Genomic DNA, 24525 nt, shown 5'->3' on the forward strand with positions numbered 1-24525 from the left:
ACACTTTTATTAGGACTAATCAACTCACAAAAAATGTGGCAAGCTTTTGAGTTCTCTAGAACACTTCATCAGAGATGCAAGAAATAAATAAAGTAGGGTGTGGTGAGATGGGGGGGCGGGGAGTAAAAAAAAAAAGGCTCAGTGTTGTAGCCATAAGGTCAGCTTTGCATACTCAGCTCTAAGTTGCTGGGAATCACAAGCAGGGAGAGTGTGTTTGCACACGAGACCTGCTTTTGGGTTTCCAAGAGGCAACTGGTTGGTCACTGTGAGAACAGGATGCTGAACCAAACAGGACTTTGGCCTGATCCAGCAGGGCTTTTCTTATGTTCAAGGTGGTGATATGGGTCACAGGCTAGGCTTTATTTTCTCAATGGGAAAAGCAGCCATTACTTCATCCTCCCAGAATCCTAGGTGTGTATAGCCTGGTATCATAGCACCTGGGACTTACACAGCATATGATCTCCATACTGGAAAAAAGTCTACAATGTGATGTCATAGCTACAATATTGACCCTTGTTTCTGCACCTTTTACTTTCCTCACCCCCACTATACTTTGTTTAACATCTTGGTAGATGAAGAGCTCTGGAGAAAGCTTGCAACATTTCTATGACTTTTTGGTTGGTACTAATAGCTATAAAGACTTGGGATTGAACTGAAATACTTTTGGATGGAATACATGCTTTCTATCACTGAGACAGAGTCTCTCCTTAAAAATGATTTATAGTTATATCGTAAGTGACAGTGCAACATAGGGCATTTATGAATACAACAGAAAGCATGTATACTTAATTTCCATAATTCTCCTTTTGAGTGGGAACAACTGCAGGAAAGGGTATGTGTGCACTGATATGTAGCCAAGAAAATAATAATTACTGGCCTACCTGTGGATGCACACTCAATATTAGTAATTTATGGCATGCTGATGTTGTAAAAGTACCAAGACCTTCCCAATTTATGTAAGTTGGGATGAAATACAAGTGCTGTAAATGCCTACTGTAAATATTGTTCCAAGAGGAACTGAAAGGCTAAATACAGTCCTTAAGCACTAGAGAGCCACATTCCCATTGCAAGTGTGTCAGATGAGGGTAGATAATGGAACTCCAACCTTTCCTTTCTAGCTCTGAGCTGGGGACAGGATGGGGTCATCAACTATAACTGTACTGAGTTTCAGAAACCTCAGCACAGTGACAGAAAAGATTGCCATCCTCTAACCAGCTCCAAGCTACAGGGTGTAATTAAGCTATTTTGGACACAGGTGACAAAGGCACATCAAGAACCTGAACTGCCTGTCACCAGAATGCGTCCAATGTTTCTCTCCAAGTCAGGAGGAGAAAGTTGAGGCTAGCTGTTTGGCTGGTGCAGGTGCTTGCAGTACTGTATATTTACCCCATATGCAAGTCCTTATCGTTCCCTCTGACACAGTATAGTCACAAACCACAGTCAAAACAAACACCTCCTTGTAGGGAAGGGAAGCAAGAACTGCAGCTACAAACCACGCACACTGACCTAGGATTAAGTTCCAATGAACATAATGGAATTTATTTCCAAGCAAACATGTATTGCAGGGAAAGGGTTCTAACAAAAGTAAATTATGAGTGGCTACCAAGGGCAGCCAACATTTTTGGTTCCATGCTGATCACTGCTGGTGCAAGCTTGTAACTGGTTATTTACAAGCTCGTAATAAAATAAAATTACTACAAAATTTGCTCAGGGGAATTTATCCTCTAGATACAGAGTAACAATGATCTAGGGAAGTTTTGTCTCCCCTGCAGCCTACAGTACACCAGAAATATGTAACATCTTTATTGTAGCCATATTTACACTGCCCTTCTATTAAATTCCCAGGACACTTTGTATAAAAAGAAATACACATCTGGCTTCAATCTGCTCCTATTTTTCCTGCAACATTATACTGGACTGTAAATATCATTAGAAGAATACGTGTCAAGAAAAACTGATGGAGCTCTACACAAAGCATTATAACTATATCTACTGCAAACATGCTGAATTAATTCAGTAGGACAAACTGTTTGGCCCCTGATGGGCCTACAAACTGTGCACCTCAGTGTATAGAGTCCCTCATAAGGACTCTGATTCATAGAAAGATTTAATCAACACAAGCTATAAAAACCCTAAATATCCATTTACCTGATTTCATTCATTCCATCTAGAGTTAACACACTTTGAGTTTTTTGTTGTGTGTTTGTGCCTGTCTCTACAAAACTCCAAACACAGTTCAACCACACCTTCAATGACAGCTTCAGTACAGTGATACCTTGGGTTAAGAACTTAATTCGTTCTGGAGGTCCCATTGCTTGGTCCCAGCTCCTGCCAACCTAGCAGTTCGAAAGCACACAGTGCAAGTAGATAAATAGGTACCGCTCTGGCGGGAAGGTAAATGGCGTTCCCATGCGCTGCTCTGGTTCGCCGGAAGCGGCTTAGTCATGCTGGCCACATGACCCAGAGGCTGTACGCTGGCTCCCTTGGCCAGTAAAGCAAGATGAGCGCCGCAACCCCAGAGTCGTCCGTGACTGGACCTAACAGTCAGGGATCCCTTTACCTTTTACCTAAAAGTTTACAGGATCTTTGTAATAATCCCTATTTTGCAAATATTTAGGATGGTTAAGCAGATTATGAGTGTGCTGAAATGAGCACACAGAGGTAATTTCACCAATATATTAGCTCACCAAAATCCAAATTGCTTTTATCCCTGAACAAATGTTATGATAAAACTTTTAAGCTTCCTTTCACATAGATGGGAAATCTTGCATCAAACAAAGGTACTTTTAACTATCTCACAGATTTTTCTTAAAACTATGGCTGAAAAGAACATGGGAAGAAGAAAGAATCAAAGGAGAGTCCAGAAGAAGCTGAGGCTCACCACAAAAGCATCTACCGTATTTTTCGCTCTATAACACGCACTTGACCATAACACACACATAGTTTTTAGAGGAGGAAAATCCGTAGGCCTGCCACCCGTAGGCATTCCCTCCATAACACACACAGACATTTCCCCTTACTTTCTAGGAGGAAAAAAGTGAGTGTTATGGTGCAAAAAATACGGTAGTTTTATCTTCAAACATGATGGCACTGAAAAGTAGGCAGGCTATACATTTTATGTATAAATAAACAATATTATATTCTTGATTACAGTGGTACCTCAGGTTACATACGCTTCAGGTTACATACGCTTCAGGTTACAGACTCCGCTAACCCAGAAATAGTACCTTGGGTTAAGAACTTTGCTTCAGGATGAGAACAGAAATCACACGGTGGCGGCACTGCAGCAGCGGGAGGCCCCATTAGCTAAAGTGGTGCTTCAGGTTAAGAACAGTTTCAGGTTAAGAATGGACCTCTGGAACGAATTAAGTAGTTAACCCAAGGTACCACTGTAGTTTTTATTAAGAAGAATTGTATCTCACCTTATGATACAATTTAAAAACAAAAACAAAAACAGACTAGTCATACTTATTACATTATAGTTGAATATTCAAGTTGTTTACTAAATGAAATATATAGAGTTTTTGTTTTGCCACCCTTAAGAACTTAAAAACAGCCATATGCCAATTCAGAAATATCTGACTTTGCGCATATATATATGCAATCTCAGAGCTTTGATTAAGCCACATTATTAATGAAAGCTTCAACAGTTGCAATCTAGCCAGCCATCTCAAAGTCAAAGGCTGCGATCCAGAACCTCAGATGCACAACAAGGTTCACATTGCCAATAATGGCAGATGGAGCTCTATGCAGCTCGTTCCCCTTTCACAGCTGGCAAAGGGGAAGTCCTTAAGCACACAGCTACCTAGATGGATCATATAACCAACTGGGCAGTAAGTGTGCCAGTTTATCCCAAACAAACAGAAATTTTCATTTTTAAAAAAATATATAGCATATCTCCCTAGGATATAAGCTTATTTAGGTAAAGCTCTGTTTAGTTTAACTAAATTTATAATTTTCTAAATTATAAATACATGACTGTGAAACACCAAATTATAAAATATATGCAAGCTGAGTATTGCTGTTTTGGCATTGAACGCAGATAAATAACCCAGTTCTCAGGAGCACTTGACTGTATTCTACCCTAAACTGGTTTTCCCATGACACTTGCAATTACAGTGGTACCTCGGGTTACAGACACTTCAGGTTACAGACTCCACTAATTCAGAAATAGTACCTCGGGTTAAGAACTTTGCTTCAGGATTAGAACAGAAATCACGCGGTGGCGGCGCTGCAGCAGCAGGAGGCCCCATTAGCTAAAGTGGTACCTCAGGTTAAGAACAGTTTCAGATTAAGAAAAGACCTCCAGAACGAATTAAGTTCTTAACCCGAGGTACCACTGTAGAGTGAAATTTGGTGCAAGTGATGCAAGCCAACAAAACTCACATAAAAAGATCTGGAATTCACATGTGGTCAGAAAAATAGTCTATGTTGCAACCCTCAAAGCAATTATTCAAAAGTTCTGTCAGTGACTCCAACAGGACTACATCAAAGCTGCACCACTAACAGAAACTACCATATTTATTTTACCTTTCTTTTAGCAATTATTTCTCTTCACAATTTACTCACATACAAGTCATATTTTGAAAATTCAATTGAATTTAAAACATTTTAATGGAATGAAATTAGATCTATTATAGTTAATGTCAGTTATTAGAGGGTAGTTTATAGGAAAGTTTCAGGCTCAAAACATAATATTGTTGTTATTAATTAAATTTCTATACCACCTTTCATCAGAGGATCACAGGGCGGTTTACAATATAAAAACATACACATTTTTTATTTCCTTGAGGTCTATTAACACAAACAAGATAAGAAAAAGTATGAGCATAACCTTCACAAGGTATCTTATAAGTATAACATTAAATCAGTTCTGCAAGGGACACAAATTACTTGCATAAAAATTGCTAGTGTAAATAGATGACATCTTCTACTTAAGACAAAAATCAGAACTCCCTAGAGAGAAAGAAAACAATTGCTTTAGGAACCCAAAGCAATTAATTGATTGGAAGGGTTGATAGGTAATCAATTTGTAACCTGAATGAGGAACAGAAAAATCTAGACCCATAGAAATGCTTGCTCAATTGTCAGTTTGATCATTCAAGTATTTAGAAATTTTCTAATTTAAGGATTAAAAATATGCAATCATTAAACTTCAGCAGTGCATAAAAATCTATTAAATTCATAAAATATAAATCACTGAACTCATCAATATCTAACTTTAAAAATCCAATTTAAGAAATCCTCCAGTTAGCTGAATATTGGGTTGTTTGGATGAATACTAAGAAGGCAGAATCCCATAGGCTAAGTGGGAGGCAGGAAATGGTAGGTAGACACCAGCAGGGGGGTTGGAGTGGGCTAGTGAGATCAAAATTTCGGTTGTCCTGTTTATATGACAATATTACTTTTCTTTGAACTGCAGAGGGTAAGAATTCCCCCCGTTGTCTAGATTTCATGTTGTGAATATGATAGCAGGCTTTTAAAAACAACAACACAGAGATAGATACCATATAACAAAGCAACTAGTCAGTTTGTTATAAAATTTTACCTTCTAAGAATTCCACAGCACAGGTTCTGTAGGTTAGTGATGAGGAATTTATAGCCTAGGAGGCTCCCAGAAAAAAATCAAGCTACCCTATGGTTATTGAAAGCCCACTTTTTGCTCTCTAGACCACTCCTCTGGAATTTCTTCCTCTTTGAGGGAAAAAAACATGTAACTGCTTGCTACAGGGTGAACCTCGGGGGAACCAACTTTGCAGTGGTCTAGTAGGGGCAGGGGAAGACGCCGTGAGGGAGGACAGAAAGTGGGAAAGAAAAAACAGAAATGGAGTGGGGAGGGGGAGAGAGAGAAAGCTGCAGAATCCTGCAAACTCCATCCACTTTAGCCCTGCCTACTGCTGGTGTCATACAGGCTCCCAACATACTACACCTGAGGAAAGGAGGACCACGACAGAAGAAAGGTTCTCCACCCTTGCTGGAGATAGGCAGTCACCTGCTGCTGGGATGCAAGCTCCATAACAAAGCAACTTGGAAGTGTGTGATAAATTTGGAACCTGATGACCCAGCTGGCTAACCATGTCCTTACAACCATTTTAAAAAGTCCCCAAGGGGCCAACGGGGGGGGGGGTCCAACAAGGGGAGGTCTTGCTGTCTGGGCAGCCCAGGATCTCCATACACACTACCTAGGCTTGTACCTTGGAGAGGACACTTCAGAGGGACACTCCTCTGTCTCGAGACAGATGGATGCTAACAACTCTATCACTGGTTTTTCTTACACCTATTCAGTTGCTGTTCGTGTATTTCAAATCCCAAATACCGTGGTACCTCGGGTTACATACACTTCAGGTTACACACGCTTCAGGTTACAGACTCCGCTAACCCAGAAATAGTGCTTCAGGTTAAGAACTTTGCTTCAGGATGAGAACAGAAATCATGCTGCGGCGGCGTGGCAGCAGCAGGAGGCCCCATTAGCTAAATGGTCCTTCAGGTTAAGAACAGTTTGAGGTTAAGTACGGACCTCCGGAACGAATTAAGTAGTTAACCCGAGGTACCACTGTAGCAGCTGTTATATTCACCAAACACGTATCAATCACTACCTGCAACTGTAACTTTATGACAGTAAGGGAGGGAAGAAACAGTGTTCCTCAACCAAAACAGCAATACAGGTGCCTGGTTGGAACCCTACTGTGCGCAACACATTCCTTACGCAGGCCTTCTAAATACCAAAATAGGGGAGGATGCTTAAGAGTCATGGTGGCTCCAACGTAAGGTTAACATATGGTTTCTGCTGAATATTGAGGGCTACAGCATCTATTTTCACCAACTATTAGTGTTCAGTAAATTGTTTCAGATTAGGAAAGTCATTTTATTCAGGCTTTTTAAAGAGCTTGTACTTTTTAAAAACCAAAATAAAATATTAACAAGCTATGTCAAACTTGGCGCTATGGTTGCTTATAAAACAGTAGCAATGTGTCAGAGCCACAGGCAAGAGAACAAACTTGGGAAGATTCAACAGTTTTGGAAAGGTGGTTTCTAAAAAGGACTGCCTTACCAAAAAATCAATACACTTCTCCCATAGGTTCATGATGCAAAATTCTATAATCAAGGCTTGTAGATTTGTAATTATGGTATGTCAGCTACATTTAAACAAGAGTGTTAAAAGATTGTTAAAGTTAAACTAACACAATTGCAATGTGAATTGTCTTAGTCTCATTCTAATCTACTGGTGTCACTTTCATTTAATCAGAGGGAAACTATGGGCAAATGTCAGTGCTATTTTCACATGCCCCAACATACTGTGTTCACAGCAGTTTTTAAAGCCACTACAATTTTGAAACAGCTAAAGAATAACCATTTCAGAAAATTCATTTATTTGCACATATATTGCTTAAGCTTGAATTTAGCTAAGGCAGATTCAAATAGAGTCAACAGCTTTTATGTCAGCCTAGCAAAAATATTACAATAATTGCAGTTACTGTACATAGGTAACTTTTAACAAAGGCTAGCTATGAGACTTATGAAGACAATCTGTGAATATATGTCTCAATCACAATTTAGCATCTGCATTTTCCCACATGCACAAGCTGTTATTTATGTCTTGTTTTTATCTGTATGGGCCTATGGCCGTAATAAAATTATTATTATTATTATCATTATTATTATTATTATTAGCATCTGCATACTAGAGGTTCAAATGCCCCTTCAATAACAATAATGTAATATCTGGTTCAGATATGGGTGAAGGATAACTTTGTGGCTGCTGTACTGAAATTTACCCTTTACGCACACAAAAACACCTGAAGTATGTGTGCAGTCTAGCACTGTGGAAGAACACACAGAGACTTCTAAAAGTGAATGAAATCAAATTTAAACTAGTTATTTTTAAAATGTTTGTTAAATTTTAGGAGGGGTGCTAGCTCTACTGATGTTTGCCACTTTGTTGCATGTGTGTTTTAAAGACAGACAAGTATCTGTACTAGAGAGATGGCAAGAGTGCACTCAGCCTCAAGCTCACCAAGGCCTTTATTATTTTTTAACACTAATAGGGTGGCAAACTGCCCCACATACTGCACATCCAGAGATTAGGCAGCCCTTGCCAGCAGACTCACAATCTAATAGACATGATACAAAAAGATAAGGGAATGAAAAAGCAAGCAAGCATTGGAGCAGGTGCTCTTTCACTAGCTGATGGATGGAACCAGGTTCGTATGCCCCTTACCATGATGATCTCCTGAAAGAGGGCATAGCCTCCCAGTAGCCCATAGGTCATCTGGCTGGTGGCAGAGGCCAGACTGTACCTCCCTTCGGCTCAGTACTCCCAGGTAACTGGTGGTTGAAACTCAGTGCTCTTTCACACAATGAGAAATAGCAAATTCTCTGTTGTTGCTTCTACTCTGGCAGATAATCGCCAAAACGGAATGTCGCATTGCCACTGACACCTCTTAGACTACATAATTGTCCGAGCTGAAGATCGCCATGATGTGCTCCTTACCAGAGCTATGACGAGTGACAACAACCGCTGGAAAGATCACTGATTAATATGTTCCACGATGGCTATCAAGATTATACCTTAATGCAGGCTTCAAGGAAGGAAACCAAGGCACAAAATGAACACTCAAGCCCTTCAAGATCCTATTGAGCGGGATTGCCTCCAAATGACTCTTAAGGACCATCTGCTTTTGGAGTTCCCTGAAAATGATAGTGAGATTGAGACTGAACACATTATTGAAAAGAAAAGGAAGGCCTCTCAGATCTGGCAAAGAGATAGAAACTGAACCACTAAGAAAAAATCCTATGCCAACATTAAGGCTGAGGTTCAAAGAAGAACCAGAGAACTAAAGAACACCTGGTGGATAAAAAAAAGCTCAAGAGACCAGCACTTAGCTGACACTCATGATACACATAGTTTCTTTAAAGCCACAAAGACCATCTATGGGCCAATAAATCATGGCATATGCCCCCTACGCTCAACAGACAGTACCACACTTCTAAAAGATAAAGAAGCTATTGCACTGCGCTGGAAAGAACATTACAAACATCTCCTTAACTTCTCAAAAAATCCAAAAAAACAAATTAGAGATGAGCTTGCAGTATCTCCAAATCTGAGAGTTGTGTACAGGTATTAACCAAATGAAAAACAACAAAGCCAGTGGACCTTATGGAATACCTGCCGAAGTCTTTAAAGTGGGTGGAATTGAACTTACACAACAACTTCACAAGCTCATCAAAAAAATCTGGGAGAAAGAGGAGATCCCAGCAGACTTTAGGGATGCCAAAATTATCAACCTTTTTTTTAAAAAGGTGACAGAATGGATTGTGGAAACTATTGAGGCATCTCTTTATTAGCTGCAACCAGAAAAATTCTTGCAAAGATCTTAGCAAATAGTCTCCTAACTATATCCGAGGCTATCCTTCCTGAATCCCAAAATGGTTTTCAACCTTCTAGGGGGACAGTGGATATGATTTTCACTGCTTGACTGTTCAAGAAAAATGCAGAGAGCAAAACCATCCCCTGTATATAGCATTTATTGACCTGACTAAGGCCTTCAACACTGTAAATCATAATGCCCTGTGGACTGTCCTTCTGAAAATCAGCTGCCTAGATAAATTTGTAAACAACCTTCGCTCCTCCATGATAATATGACAGCAACAATTGCAGATAACAATGGCTATCAAAGCAAACGATTCACAGTGGGATCAGGTATTGAACAGGGTTGTGTTATTGCCCCAACTCTATTATTTTCATAGCCATGATCCTACACATTATTGAAGGGAAACTCCCCACTGGGGTAGAAATCAGGTATCAAACAGATGGAAAGCTGTTTAGGCTGAAAGCAAAGAGTAAGGTCACCATAACTTCCATCATAGAGCTTCAGTATGCTGATGACAATGTAGTGTGGGCACACTCAGATTATGACCTCCAAACCATCCTAAATATCTTTGCAGCAGCTTACGAAAAACTTGGCCTATTGCTCAACATCCAAAAAACCAAAGTGCTGCACCAACAAACACAAAACAACCCCTCTGCAGCACCACAAATCCAACTCAATGGTGTAACGTTGGAAAGTGCTGATCACTTCTCCTACCTGGGCAGCTATCTTTTTCCACAAGGACCGACATTGATGCCAAAATCCAGCATCACCTGAGCTCTGCAAGTGCAGCTTTCTTCCAATTGCAGAGTGTTTGAGGACCGGGACATTCACAGGGAAATCAAAATGCTTGTTTACAAATCTATTGTACTACCAACCTTACTGGAAGCTTGTGAAACAAGGACCACTTATAAATACCATCTCCAACTCCTCAAAAGATTCCATCAACGGTGTCTCCGAAAATTTTTACACATCACTTGGGAAGACAGGCAAACTAATGCCAGTGTACTGGAAGAAGCAAAGATCACCATTGTTGAAGCAATGATTCTGCAACATCAACTTCGTTGAACTGGTCATGTTGTTCAGATGCCTGATTATCATCATCCAAAGCAACTACTCTATTCCGAACTTCAAAATGGAAAGCGTAATGCTGGTGGTCAACAAAAGAGGTTTAAAGACTCTCTCAAGGCAAATCTAAAAAAATGCAGCATAAACGCCGACAACTGGGAAACACAGGCTCAACTCCAACTCAGGACGAAAGGGAGAAACGTGCCAAGAGGAAGGCACGTTTGGCAAACCTTCACCATGATCTACTCTCGCCTGGAAACTTATGTCCCCACCATGAAAAGACATGTGGATCCAGAATTGGCCTCCACAGTCACTTACGGACTTACTGTTAAGACAGTGTTCATGGAAGCCAATCTTACTCAGCTACAAGTGATCACCAAAGAAGAAGGTGGCTATCTTTTCCTTCCTTGAAAAGTACATAAATCTGAAGGTGAGTGTTGGAAGAGTGGCACTCATTCCCATTTCCTCTTTCAGCTCTGTGTTTCTTAAGGTTCTGATTGGCAACTCAAGACTCAGGGGGTGGGGGGAAGAGGACAGAATATGAGAGAGAAGTTTATCATGTGAACACTCACAAATACTCCCCAAGCCAGTAAAGTGGAACCCCTTTCAGTTGCATAATTTTTCATATGTCCCCACCCTACTTTCCACCATCAGATTGCAGATGACTACTGTCTCCACTGACTGAAAAGTAGAAATCACAGATATGGTGCTTTTCAGCACTGTCAAGGTACAAAATAATGAATCCAATGCACCTCAAATCAACCCTCAAATTGAAATATGTGTTCTGTGATTTGTGGTGGTGGTTTTATTGTCACCCTATATTAGATATGCAAGAACTATCAGAAGTTCTCAGACTGAACTTGCAAATCCTATTTACACTTACTTTGAAGTGAACCACCAGGGGATTTAATTCCAAGTAGTTATGAATAGAACTGCACTTCTCAAAATGTTTCAAAATTCAATCATTGTCCCACCAGACACACAAACTCTTGAGCATTAAGAAAATTACTTAGCCACTTTTTACCAGTCTAGAAAAAGAATGGTGAACTAATACCAGCTTCTCAAATTAGTTTTGTGAAGATCATGAAATCTTTTAAAAATACAATTAAAAATACATTTTTAATGCAAAGCTATTATTGATGTATTTTATGTTAAAGCAATACATAAGTTTAGATTTGATATGAAAATAAATATTGCATTTATTTCAATTTTGCTGATCTCATCAGGAAATAAAAGTGTGGATGCTGGACCTGGTCACATATCAGGCAGCTCACTTTATACAGTAGGCCACATTCCAGTCATGCAGAAGTCAGGTTTCTACCAACCCTCCCATCTCCTCATCCAAGCAAGCAAGAAGCAATCACAATACAAGGACATATTTCAGTCAAGCAAAAGCACTTAAAGAGAGTAGAGAACAGGGTGGTAAAGTGTGTGGGGCTACAGAAAATGCTAAAGGGATGGAGGACCACAGTCACACACAGAGAGAGACCCAAGCCCAAGGTTCTTCACCCTTATATTAACAGTATCTTGAAGGGAGAGGAGAGTGCAGTGTATGTGCTTCATGAGGAGAAAAACCTCTGGCTCCTAAACTACACAGGAAGGTAAGAAAAAAGAACATATATTCACTGTTCACACCCTATTCCTACTGTATATAAGGCACTCAGGTTTGAGACCAGTATTATGTAGGACAGTGGACAAAGGTTTCAAGATGGTTGGATTAAAAAAAAATGTCCTAAGCCATATCTTGAAACTTTTACCCTTGTGGGATGAAGACAGCATTATAAGGCTCCTATTTCAGGCTAGTTGGCATCCCAATGAAGAACATTCCTGTCAAGGGCTGGGGTTAACTTTTTGCTGCAGGTCTCCACTTGTAATTTTATCAGACACAATATGTTAAATAAACACTTTGCTCAGAAATTAGAAGCCCAGTTCACAACCTGTTGCCATTCTAAAAAGAGTGTCAAATAAGTATTTTAAAATCAAAACAAAAAACTTTTCTGGATTTGGCCTAAGTTTAATATAATGCTCTGAAGCTCTGGGTTTCTGAAATAAAGGATATATATTGTATTCTAATAGGTCTCAAATTCTATTCTTAAATGAAAGGACATGTGGCAATCTTAACAGAATGCTAGCTGTTCTCTTGCTGTCAAAGCTACTTGAGCAGCATCAAGTTGGTTTAGTGGAGACAGGTACATTTTCACAGGTACTTGTGACAGCAGACTGGCCATTGGGTTTTACATAAACATTTTAATTACATGACTGGGCCCAAGCCAGTCTTCAGAAAGTTGACTCAAACTGGAAACAAAGTCTGAACCAAAGGCAGAGAGATCTGCATGAGTCAAGAACTTAATCAGTGTCTCCCACATTTCAGAATTGTGTTTATTAGATTAAAATCTCAAGAACTGACCCACCCACCCAATTGCTAGCATACAAAAGAAGTTGCAGCCAGTGATTTCTGTTCTTTGCCACTGAGATTAGGGTTTCAAAAACAGTGAATGTTCATTACTTTTCTATGAAGTTGTGATACTCTGAATGGGAAGACATGACATTGCCTCTTGTTAAATTCCCCCAGTATTTACCTAGACACATGCAATCAATATTAATCTAGACTATTATTAGTCTAGATTGATTAATATTAACCAATACTAATATTAATCAATCTAGACTAATAGCCCTATAATAAATCTAACTACCTATCAATGTATGCATCAGGATAGACCCAATTCACACGTGTATCACTAGATAATATATAAATGATACCTTGATGCTACAATGATATAGGACTATGTAAGTAAAAAGTCATTAGAAAAGAAGGAATGTTTGCCACATGATGTAGTGATTGTGAGCAAGAATCAGGGGTGGATGGCCATTATACCATGTTAAGTAATCCAGATCAAGATGTGCATTCTTAAGCATTCCTTGCAAGCACTCTAGTGTTCTTGCACAACACCCTTCTTTAACCCAGATTACTCACCTTGAGGTAACTTGTGCCCTTTGATTCATCTACACAACCATTAACCCAATTTAAATCATCCATCTTTAAGAAATATACTGTAGTTCGTTTTGTTTTGTTTTGAAATAAAAGCACTTGGACCATTCTTTCAGTTAAAATCTGCACACTATACTGCTGACAACATTTGGTATCTGGCCACACTGAGAAGTGCTTTTAAATACTCATTGTGCTGCGTCTCTTAAGAGATATGCATTTAAGGCAGTGCTTCATTTCTAAACTGCCAGGAATCAAAATTGCTTGGAAGCCACAGACTGACCTAGAGTCCATATCGCCTAATCCTACACACCTGCAGGATTATGTGTATGAGAGGGTGGGGAGAGGGGGGGGGAGAAACAACAACTCATAAGATAAGTGCCATTACTGTTTATCCTACGTTAAGAACCTTACTCCTGGGGCTGAGCCTTAAGCTCAAGACCAATACTGAGAAAGAGGGCAGTGGAGTAGAATGGCCAAAGCCAGGTTTCCCATAAGCATGCGGTTGGCCACTGTGGGAACAGGGTGCTGGACTAGATGGGCCATTGGCCTGATCCAGTGGGGCTCTTGTGTTATTATGGAGTGATGCAGGTTCCATCATCTGAAGGCAGCCCTGTTCAGGGAAGATTTTTTAATGTTTGGTGTTTCATCGTGTTTTTAATATTCTGTTGGGAGCTGCTCAGAGTGGCTGGGGAAACCTAGCCCGATGGGCGGGGTATAAATTTTATTATTATTATTATTATTATTATTATTATTATTATTATTATTACTGTTGTTATTATATTATTATTATTATTATTATTATTATTATTATCCCACCCAGCCCACTGGATGGTCACTCCCCGCCTAACCCACCTCACAAGGCCGTTGCGGGAATCAAACAGACCGAGGACGTTGCTCTTCCGGGTTCCTTGGATGAATAACGAAATATCACATACGCACACTTTCTCTCTCACACACACACCCCTTTACAGGTCTATACAGCACTGGCCTTGCACTAACGTCCATCAACGTGAGGCACCTAGGCGCTCCCTCAGGGACGTGCGCCTCCTCCGCCACTTACCCCACCTCAGCCGTTCAGCCTTTGGCCAAAGGCAACTGACCACCCGGTCCCAGGCTCCACAGACCCGGCCCGCTGTGGGACGCGCCAGGTGGCCGAGGCCCAGACCCTCGCATACTCACCGCTTCACTACGCCCGTTTTAATTTTGATCTGCCGGACGCGAGGGTCTGCCATGGCGCGAGCTCTGTGGGTGGTGGAGGCGGCGGCGGTTGGCAGGGGCGGGAGCGGCACGCCAACCGAAAAGACAACAACGGCTACGCAGCGAGGCCAGCGGATCGCGCAAAAAGTACGCATGCGCGAAACGCCGCCTCGCTCCCGGCGTAAACTCCGCCCCGTAGTGGACTGTACCATTAGGGTGTATAGGGGGGACAGTTAAAGGACGGGTTCATAATTTAGGGCGGGAAATAAGTGGAGCTGTTTCGCTGCTTGAAGTCCTGTCATGTCCATAGATGAGGAAAGAGGCTATAATCTCTGGTTTTTTCCGCCACAAATTTGCTATGGCAGTTTGCTATGGCTGGAGGAGAAGGAGCGTTATTCAGCGCGTGCCTGAAAGGCCACCTCACGGTACAAAGTCCCCATACAAACGTAGCTCTTTCCCTTGTTTTTTCTCTTGTTTTCCGTTATGCTTTGTGATGTTCTGACGTTAATAACCTTATCGCCGCCCACAGTGAGGGTTCTGACACACCACGTTAAAAAAAAAGTTCATTTTAGCCAAACGCCATGACAAAATTGTAGCAGTATTAATAAAATAATGCGGAACTCTACTTCCATAATATAAGTAGACACCCAGGATTTAAGAGAGAATCCAGCTTCAATTCCAAAAGCGTCAGTTCATTCCTTACCAGGATCCAAAATGCTTCAGGTGTACTGTTGTTGCTCGGGTATTTTTTCCAAATTCTCAAAGCTACATTCATACAAATAGTTTAGAAACCCACTGCAAGTTCCTTAAGACTTTAATTCCTGGACAATTCACACTGAAATTGTGTGAGTCACTAGTAGGCCTCACACAATGCAATCCTGTGTATGTTTACTTGGAAGTAACTCCTACTATGTTCAGTAAAACTAGCTCCCAGGTAATGTGTGTAGGATTGCAACTATGCAAAGCATTCCTGTACAGTACTCTGCTAATGTGGGAGCCAACTTATCCTGTTGCACGTTGGCACAAACAGTAGGATTGCACAATACCTTGAATGAATGAGGCAACAGGTATCCATTCATAAGAAACTCTGTATCTGTAGTGACCTCTGCTTACAAAAGCCACCACTTTGTGTTTGGAAATGATATTTCCAGCTTATACCTTTCCTGTGCTCACAATAGGCTGAGGCCATCTTTAATGGGGAGAAATACAGGATGGCATTCTGATGGCACCAGTGTTGTGTGAAAGCTGGAAAAAGGTGAGCCCCACTTTCACAACAAACCCCCATCTAGAAGTACCCCAAGAGTCCATCAAATGTCCAGAGAGGTATCAGTAAAGCTGATGCCTCAGTAAGAAGATAATGTAGAAGATTTATTATTAAAATGCCTGAGAAGGGCTTTAAAGTGAAAATGAACTGACATGTAGGACTCCTGTTTACAGAAGAACTCCTGTTTGAAGAGGAGCAAAACAGGATTACTTGTGTGACTTGGCTGGGTGCCTTACATGAAAGCAGTTGGCCAGATGTAGTTTAGATTTAAGATTTGCAAGCATTGTGTGTAAAACTTCCCCGTGTTTATATTCTGGGGGAGGAAAATTGTAAGAACATAAGAGGAGACTGCTGGATCAGACCAAACCATATTTAGTACAGCAGGGATAACTAACAAGTTGCCCTTCAGATGTCATTGAAATCAGCTCTCATCAGCCCCAGCCAATATAGCCAGGGATGATTGGGGTTACAGTCCAACTACTTCTGGAAGTCATTGCACTGGCTGCCCCTGTAGTACATCATAATTTTTTCCCAGAGGAACCAACCAGATGCCTCTAGGAAGTCCACAAACAGGACACCATCTCATCATTATGTCATTTTGCTCACATAGTGACCCAAAGTGACTTGCATTAAAAACAGTTAAGAACAACTATGAAAGCCTAAAAGCACAGCTATACAAATAAAAGGCAGGACTTCAAATCCCACCTCAGTAAAACAGGCCACAATGTTGCCCTTCAAATTAAGGACCAAAGGCCCATATAAAGAGAAAAGGTTTGGGCCAGTGCCTAAAACTAGATAACTATGGTGCCGGGTATGCCTCCATGGGGAAAGCTTCCCATAAGCGTAAGGCCACCACTGAAAAGGACATGAGGGCAAGAGTCTTTCACCTTGTTGTTCAGAACCATGCTACTTCTGTTCTTGGAGCATTAATGACTAAGATCCATTGATAACTTTATATTCCATGAATTTGCTTAATTCTCTGCTTTACAGTATTGTTGTAACAAATGCTTTGAATATTCTAAAACAGGCATGGCCAGACTTCAGGCTTACAGGATATACTTTTCTTTCTTTCTTTCTTTCTTTCTTTCTTTCTTTCTTTCTTTCTTTCTTTCTTTTACTGGTTCTAACTGGAATCAAGTGCAAAATGGTGGCAGGAAGCTATTTATTTATTTTTAAAGTATATATTGTCTTTCATCCTCCCAAGCAGTTTAACTACCGACCACACTCCACAAAGTGTATACTGGAGTACCTGTATATACAAGTACAAATCTGTAACTTAATACTGAACTACAAATCAAGGATTCCACTAACCTAAAATAAGTGGGGGGGGGGCATTTTGGTGGTTGCTTTTCTTAAATGATTGGAAGTCAGAAGCCATTGTCAATCTACTGTAAATTATCCAGTGATCTACCAGTAGACTCCAATCTACCTCCTTCTCACCCTTGCTCTGAAGCAGTATAAAACTGCTACATATTACTTACCTGCCTATCCTGTATAACAATTTGGAACCATCATGATTGTGAAACCTGCACAGCATCACAGTTTGTACCTTCCAGTCTTTTCCATCTATATTGAAATTATGTTCACCTTTTCTCTGCCTTTCTTTCACTGCTCAGTCAGAGCTTTCCTTACAGAAACATCTAGGTCAGTAATCATGGAAACATTACACTAACATACTCCTTAATATATTATTTTCTCAGTGGCAACAAGACAAAATGACAGTATAGTCTAGTATTCCTCTACTTTGCCAGAAATCTTCCACTGAATTAAAACCTGCATTCTGAAAACAGTCATAAGAACATTAAAAGAGCCCTGCCTATCTAGTATAGCAGGGGGTAGCCAATAAGCACTCACACTGATTAGCATATAACACTAAACCATCATCATGGTTTAGCTAGCATAATAAGTGAACACAGCCCAGCAGCTTAACTATGATTCATTTACTGCCAACAAACCATGATCTGTAGTCATGGTTTGTTGTTGGCTTATGAACCTTGATTTGTTTTAAATATAGCTTTGTATTATGTTTGAAGCCAGCAACCTTCCTTTACCATGGTTTGTTTGACCACCCCACTACAAATGCTCACCAAACATACAGGTACTGTAATGAGTAGCTGGAAAGTAAGGTAAACTTTGGAAAAGCAAATTGTACAACTTAAATAAACCACAGCTTGGTGTTAGGTGTGAACCAAGCCAATGAAAGAGAGAAGATCAAACTACTTAAGACTTCCCTGGCAGTATGAAAGACCAGCATAGAATGGCAGCTGTATCCCTTGCTTCAGCATTGGAACAAGTTTTAACCAAGGGTGGGAACTGTAAAAGGAATCTATTCTGGTTCAAGGAAAGCATGTGAAGAAGTTGTGAAAGTAAGAACTTTCCTGAAATCTCAGCTCACATCCCATGTGGTTCTGTGTTAAATATAGAGATGAAGAGATACAATTACACAAGGTCACTGGAAGCCTACTATGAACTACTCTTTACTGAATCAAAGTACAGTGTGATAAATTTACAGCTTGCCTCTAAATACAACCTATGGCCACTTGTACTGGATAACAGAAGTTACGATGCAGGTGTCAGGTTCCTGCCCTCCCATGCACTTTAAATGTATTAGTTATGATGGGTTATTGTAGGGTCAGATATGCTATGGTTTATCTATGAGAATTTAAAAAACAACAACATGATGTGTTCAGACCTTCAGGGCTATGTACAAGGCATCCGTCAAAGGGAAAATTGAAAGTGAAATAAAGTCACACATCCTTTGTGGCTATTGTTGTTTCTTTGTTTTTTACTTTTCCTTTCCCTTCTTGTTCACATGCAGCAGATAAAGTTCTTCCCAAGTCTCCCTTCCTCCTTGGCTCCTCCTTTCCCAAATACCCCTTCTCTCCTGTTTCTCCTTCCCTTCATGCTCTAGTAACTACACCCACATTCCCTGATAGTGCTGGCTTCTCTGCACCTTGCTTGCTTTCTGCCCCTGTGTTCTACTCCCACCCTCCTCTCAATATTTTATCTCCCCTGCTTTCTAGGACCTCTTTTCACTCTCCACCCCCAGATCTTATCCCCTTTGTTGGTATCAGGTTGTTGTTTTTAAGTGTATAGTCATGGAATACTTGAGATATTAATGAATGACACTTACAAATTAATTAGGAATTGTGTATAATATTTATTTTAAGCTTATGTCACTTGCAGAACAAAACAAAATATGTACCGCATTTTTTGCTCTATAAGACGCACCAGACCAGTTTTTGGAGGAGGAAAACAAGAAAAAAAAATATTCTGAGTCTCAGAAGCCAGAACAGCAAGATGGATCGCTGCACAGTTAAAGCAGCAATCCCTCTTGCTGTTCTGGCTTCTGGGATAGCTGTGCAGCCTGCATTCGCTCCATAAGACGCACACACATTTCCCCTTACTTTTTAGGAGGGGAAAAGTGAGTCTTATAGAGCAAAAAATACAGTATTCTCCAACTTCTGCTTTGGTAATTAGAATATTCATAGGCAACACAATGATTTGGGAGTTAAGGTTTGCAGGCAATGGGGCAGCCAGATTTTCGCTTTCATCCAGATGAACGTTTAGGTAGGCACTTAGGGGGCAATCATATTTCAAGATCCACTGGGATAAGCCATTGAGGATGCAGCATTACAGTGGATCTCCGGCTCAGCTGAGCTCAGCAAGCTTCATGTTGCCAGCCCTGGCTCAACCAAAAATATCCCAGCATAACTTGCTCAGGTGGCTGAACTAAATCTGTCAAGGCTGATGTAGGTCTTAACAAGTGGGTGTACGGGGACTTAGCCTTGATCCTATGTCCATTCAATTTTGTCATCTGGCGTGGCACTCGGGCATAGAACACTATTTTAAAGGCTTATTTTTCCTCTTCCAGGCTTAGGCAGAGCAGCGGGCCCCCCACTTAATAGGGTTTGGCTCTGGTGTAACTTTACCCTGGCTTGCTTTACGCCGGCTTCTTGTGCCTAAGATAGCTCCCCAAGCCTCCATAACTGTCGGGTGCTCCTTTGAACACTTTGTTTGTAACATATTCTTAACCATTTTAATTAACATTTCCCCCAGTGTGTTTTGGGAATATTGTAGGGAAGCTATTCAAAGGGAAGCTAGTATATACAGTAAACAGATCAGAAGCCAGTTCAGCTCCAATACTTAATTCAGCGTAATTAACTGAAATATGAGTACTTTACAGTATAAATGTGTTCTAGGTTGGACGGCTCACATTTTTTGTTTAAAGTGCTTGCTAAAAGGCTTCCCCCTCTCCAGCTCCCACTACCAACAAGACATTGCAATGAAAATTTGGAAAGGAAGAAATCACATCCAGAAGAATTTTTTATTTTAATGTTTATTCATGGTATACTTTAAATGCCTGTGGCATTTATCAATGCCACAAGCACAAATTATGAATTATGTATAGCTTTTATTTAAAGCTTATGTGATTTACACTGGAACCCTATACATATTTTCTCAAAAGGAGAAAATATTGTTTATTGTTGTTTATTGTTTATAAACATTGTTTATTCTGGCTCCAGTACACTCCCACCACTGGTGTTTGAAACCATAATGCTAGCCACAATCCTAATTTGTCTTGTAGTTCCTTGAGAAATGCTGACTTTTAAAGTATTTTCCCTTGAACCAGCTTTTTATGGATTTGAACATGTAAGCTACATTCACTTTGCAGCTTAGCTGAGGTGTGTACATTTGAGACAGCCATTATGCATGCACGGATAACAGTTCCATGAACAGAAGTTCAGGAGGGCTTGAAGGTGCAGGGAACCCAAATAGGGAGTGTATATCAGATGATATGGCATGAGTTGGGAGTATCTCCTATTCAAAGGGGAAAAAGACTTCTGGCTACACATCAGGAACCATTTTTGACCTGCAAACCACAAAGTTTGGTGTATAGCTGATTTCCAGGGAATTCAGGTGTCCTTTAGACACTTTCACAGCCTGTCCATGAGCAGCTAATGTACAGGTGGGAGAACACTTAAATGACACAACTACAAGGATGGAGCCAATTGTGTGAGTCTTTTTAATGGAATTGACAATGCTCCTGGTGTGTGGGTGTGCGTGTGTGCGTGCATGCGTGCACACACGCCACTTCCAAGGAAAAGACCATTGCACTTGACTGCTGCCCGCAAGCTGGATCATATAAGCCTGAAATCAGTCACAAAGGAGTGGATCACAAATAGGCATCTCCCCCGTGGTTAGGAGGGCATATAAAAGAACATCTAAATTGGCTTCAATCTAGGTTTTTATCTGTAGTATCAGGCTGCATATGTATATTAAGTTATGCCTGTGTTAAAAGACTGGTGATATTTTTGCCCTTTCAATGAATGTGGGTATAAAGGATCAACATTATTGTTTCCTAGCACGTTTCCAGTTGAGACAAACCCTTAGAAGAGGGTGCAGGGTAGCACTAGAGAATGGGATTTATGCACACCCATTAAGGAGCAAATGCATCCCTTTGTGGATGATTTACAAAGGGGCCCTACTCACAGATGAAGGGAGATCTGATATAACAATTCATTGTTCTGACACACATTGCAATCATGATGTGCAGTTTTTAATGTATCATGTTACATTAAGCTTAGCCCATGGTCTAATACCGTGTAACATAAATTTCTGTAAAGGGAGAAACATAACATGATGCTGTCTTATAAAAGACACACACTATTTTTTCAGTTCACATCCCTTTTCTCCATGAATGCCCAATCTGAAAATCAAGGTGACAGACAAAAGTGGAGTGAATGAGCATCCACAAACCAGCATATTTTTCTTGGGTAGTTTTGCTCATTCTCACCTGTAGTCAATGACTCCAGTCAGTTTTTATGTTGCAATGCATGAGCAAAGTTGATGGACATATTTTTTGGTCACCCCTAGTTAGATTTTATTCAGGGTCAACCAAGAGGAACCTAACAAGGATTAAGACTGTAAAATACACTGGAATTAATCTCAGAAGTGTTTGCTCCACAATGCAGAAATGTATATTTCTAGAGAAGTTGCACCCTTTTTTAAGATTATGCCTTTTGTTCTTATAGCAGATGTTTTACATAGTATTTTAAATCCTTTACAAAGTACAATAGTTTTAAAGATGTGGCAGAGCTAAAAGCGGCACTCTGACCCCTGAAACATCATTAGAGTGACATTAGAATAAAAATCTGCATGATAATTGGGTAAAGTGAGATGGCAATATGGTTGAAATTTTTTAAGCCTTCATAAATCCCACCCAAATTACTGCATAATAAAGGAGACAGCCTATCCTATGAATGTTTTAAGTCAGACTACATGAATAGGAGAAGGAAGGCCCTGAGGTCAGACCTTGGGGTGAGTGCTGCTCTATAGGGCAGCTGTGTCCTACAACATTGTTTTAGGACAAAAATTGCTTTGCTAAAATGGCTCCTCATTCTGGCCTCAGGATGCCTCATCATAAGCTGCTCAATCTTATTCCCCTTTAGCTGACAAAAGATTTCCTGCATTGCAGGGGGTTGGACTAGTTGACCCTCGAGATCCCTTCCAACTCTGCAATTCTCTGGTTTCATGGGGGTGGCAATGAAGGAGGTAAAGAGTGGCATAGAGAGAGAGAATGGAGTGGCACGCTGCCTGCCACTGGTTAAAGATCCACCAACTGCCAGTGTGCAACCTCCAACACTTTACCCCATAAGAATTTTGGCCTTCAACAGGTAAAATAGATCCTTCATATCTGTTCAAGAGAGTAAACACGGAACCAACAAATCCATGGTTATAAATCCAAAGTGCGGGTGGAAGAGACGGGTTCTTGCTGGCCACCCAGCTTCACTAACCTGCCAGCAGATACATTTATATTTTCTCTAAACTCCTTATGAAGTGTGTTTAACTATCCTGATCCCTTCATGGATTCCATCCAATCTCCTGTCCTAGAAGTAACACGCATCAGAACTCTTAGAATCAACATACAGTGGTACCTTGGTTCCCAAACAGCTTAATTGTTGAACAAATCAGCTCCCGAACACCGCAAACCTGGAAGCAAGTGTTCTGGTTTGCGAACGTTTTTGGAAGCCAAACATTTGACGCAGCTTCTGTGGCTTCCGCTTGAGTGCAGGAAGTTCCTGCAGCCAATTGGAAACCACGCCTTGGTTTTTGAACGCCTTCAGGAGTCGAACAGACTCCCGGAACAGCTTAAGTTCAAGAACCAAGGTACCACTGTACTGACCTGTTGAAGCCAAACATTTCAGCTAATAAGTGGAAAGATGTGTATAAGGAAGCCACACAATTGTAGAGTTGCTTCTTAGTAAGGAGTTTTAGGATTCCACTTCACAATGTAATTAGCCTATGCAAAAGTATGTCAAGAATTGGCAGGGCTCCAGAGTGTGTTGTGAGAGCAAGGGACCAGGGGAGTGGCCAAGGAGTGGGGACCAGTGATTTATGGGGTGTCACACCAACCGCAAGCAGGAGCTAGGGGAGGAGGGACAGTCAGAGCAGTCTGAGGCGGAGGAAAGCATGCAGGATATGGTGGAGGAATAAGCTACGGTTCAGGCAAGCAACAGGTCAGTAGATTCCCTCTCCCCTCAACCCATCTTGTAGAACCAGGAGGGGCTTGAAGAGGGAAAAGCAGTGACAACTTCCTACAGAAGAAGTGTCAGGTTGTGGGTGCACAACCCATCAGAGGAGGGGAAGTGCCCCACTGTTGCTGCAACTGCTCCATAAGGCCCAGATCTGTGAACAGCTGCCTAAAGCAGGGGTCAGCAAACCTTTTCAGCAGGGGGCTGCTCCACTGTCCCTCAGACCTTGTGGGGGGCTGGACTATATTTTGGGGGGAAATTATGCAAGAGCACCACGCACCATGGGTGGCTGCTTACCCTTGCGAGCGGCAGGGGTTGGTGGCAGCGGCTGGCGGCAGCAGTGGGACGATGAGTGGCACATAAAAGGGCTCCAGAGAGGGGCTGCTTAAAATAGCTGTTACTTGAGCACTACTACTGCTGGCACCAATAAAGCCCAGCCCCCTTCCTCCTTAGGGTGGGGAGAAGCCAGGAGAAGGGATGGAGGAGGCACTGGCGGCACCGTGTGATGGAGAGGGAAAGAACGCGCGCGCTGGCGATCCACACAGTGATTCCTGGACCATCCCCGGGCTGGATCCAGAAGGCAATTGGGCCTGATCCAGCTGACGGGCCTTAGTTTGCCTACCCATGGCCTAAAGGCTAGAAGCATGTGTGTCCAGAGCACTGTGGAAGCTGCTATAAGTGTGTCTCTTGCCAATAAAGAGTTAATTACAGTGGTACCTCTGGTTACGTACTTAATTCGTTCTGGAGGTCCATTCTTAACCTGAAACTGTTCTTAACCTGAAGCACCACTTTAGCTAATGGGGCCTACCGCTGCTGCACAATGTCTGTTCTCATCCTGAAGCAAAGTTCTTAACCTGAGGTACTACTTCTGGGTTAGTGGAGTCTGTAACCTGAAGCGTATGTAACCCAAGATACCACTATATAAGATGTGTGTTTTCCTTGTCTTGGTTGGGCCATGTTAGTGCATTAGTAGAACTGCAAACTTTAGTGTTAAACAAGTACACAGTACACTGTACACTGGGGATGTATGGAGAACAGAACTCAGTGCATCATCATCCATTAAAATGATTTAAAATTATTCAGGAAAAAACAATTCACATGTGC

General features: G+C 41.2%; 1 protein-coding gene and 1 long non-coding RNA gene across 3 annotated transcripts in view; one reads left to right on the plus strand and one right to left on the minus strand.

Annotated features, from left to right (window-relative positions):
* TBCA (tubulin folding cofactor A) overlaps positions 1 to 15046 on the minus strand; it is a 31675-nt gene extending 16629 nt beyond the window's left edge. Inside the window, exon 1 of one of the 2 annotated variants that reach the window (XM_083465562.1) lies at positions 14605 to 15046. In XM_083465562.1, the coding sequence (XP_083321688.1) occupies positions 14605 to 14834 (230 nt within the window). In that variant the 5' untranslated portion in view covers positions 14835 to 15046. The remainder of the gene's footprint in view (positions 1 to 14604) is intronic. The other variant, XM_083465561.1, reaches the window with a different exon arrangement.
* On the plus strand, positions 14972 to 18142 carry LOC310688772. Its single transcript, XR_014517167.1, has 3 exons — positions 14972 to 15068; positions 15801 to 15877; positions 18068 to 18142. It is a non-coding gene; the product is annotated as an uncharacterized lncRNA (long non-coding RNA).
* Positions 18143 to 24525: the final 6383 nt, after the last annotated feature.

The sequence above is a fragment of the Podarcis liolepis genome (assembly GCF_965112155.1).
Source record: "Podarcis liolepis genome assembly, chromosome: 11".
NCBI lineage: Eukaryota > Metazoa > Chordata > Lepidosauria > Squamata > Lacertidae > Podarcis > Podarcis liolepis.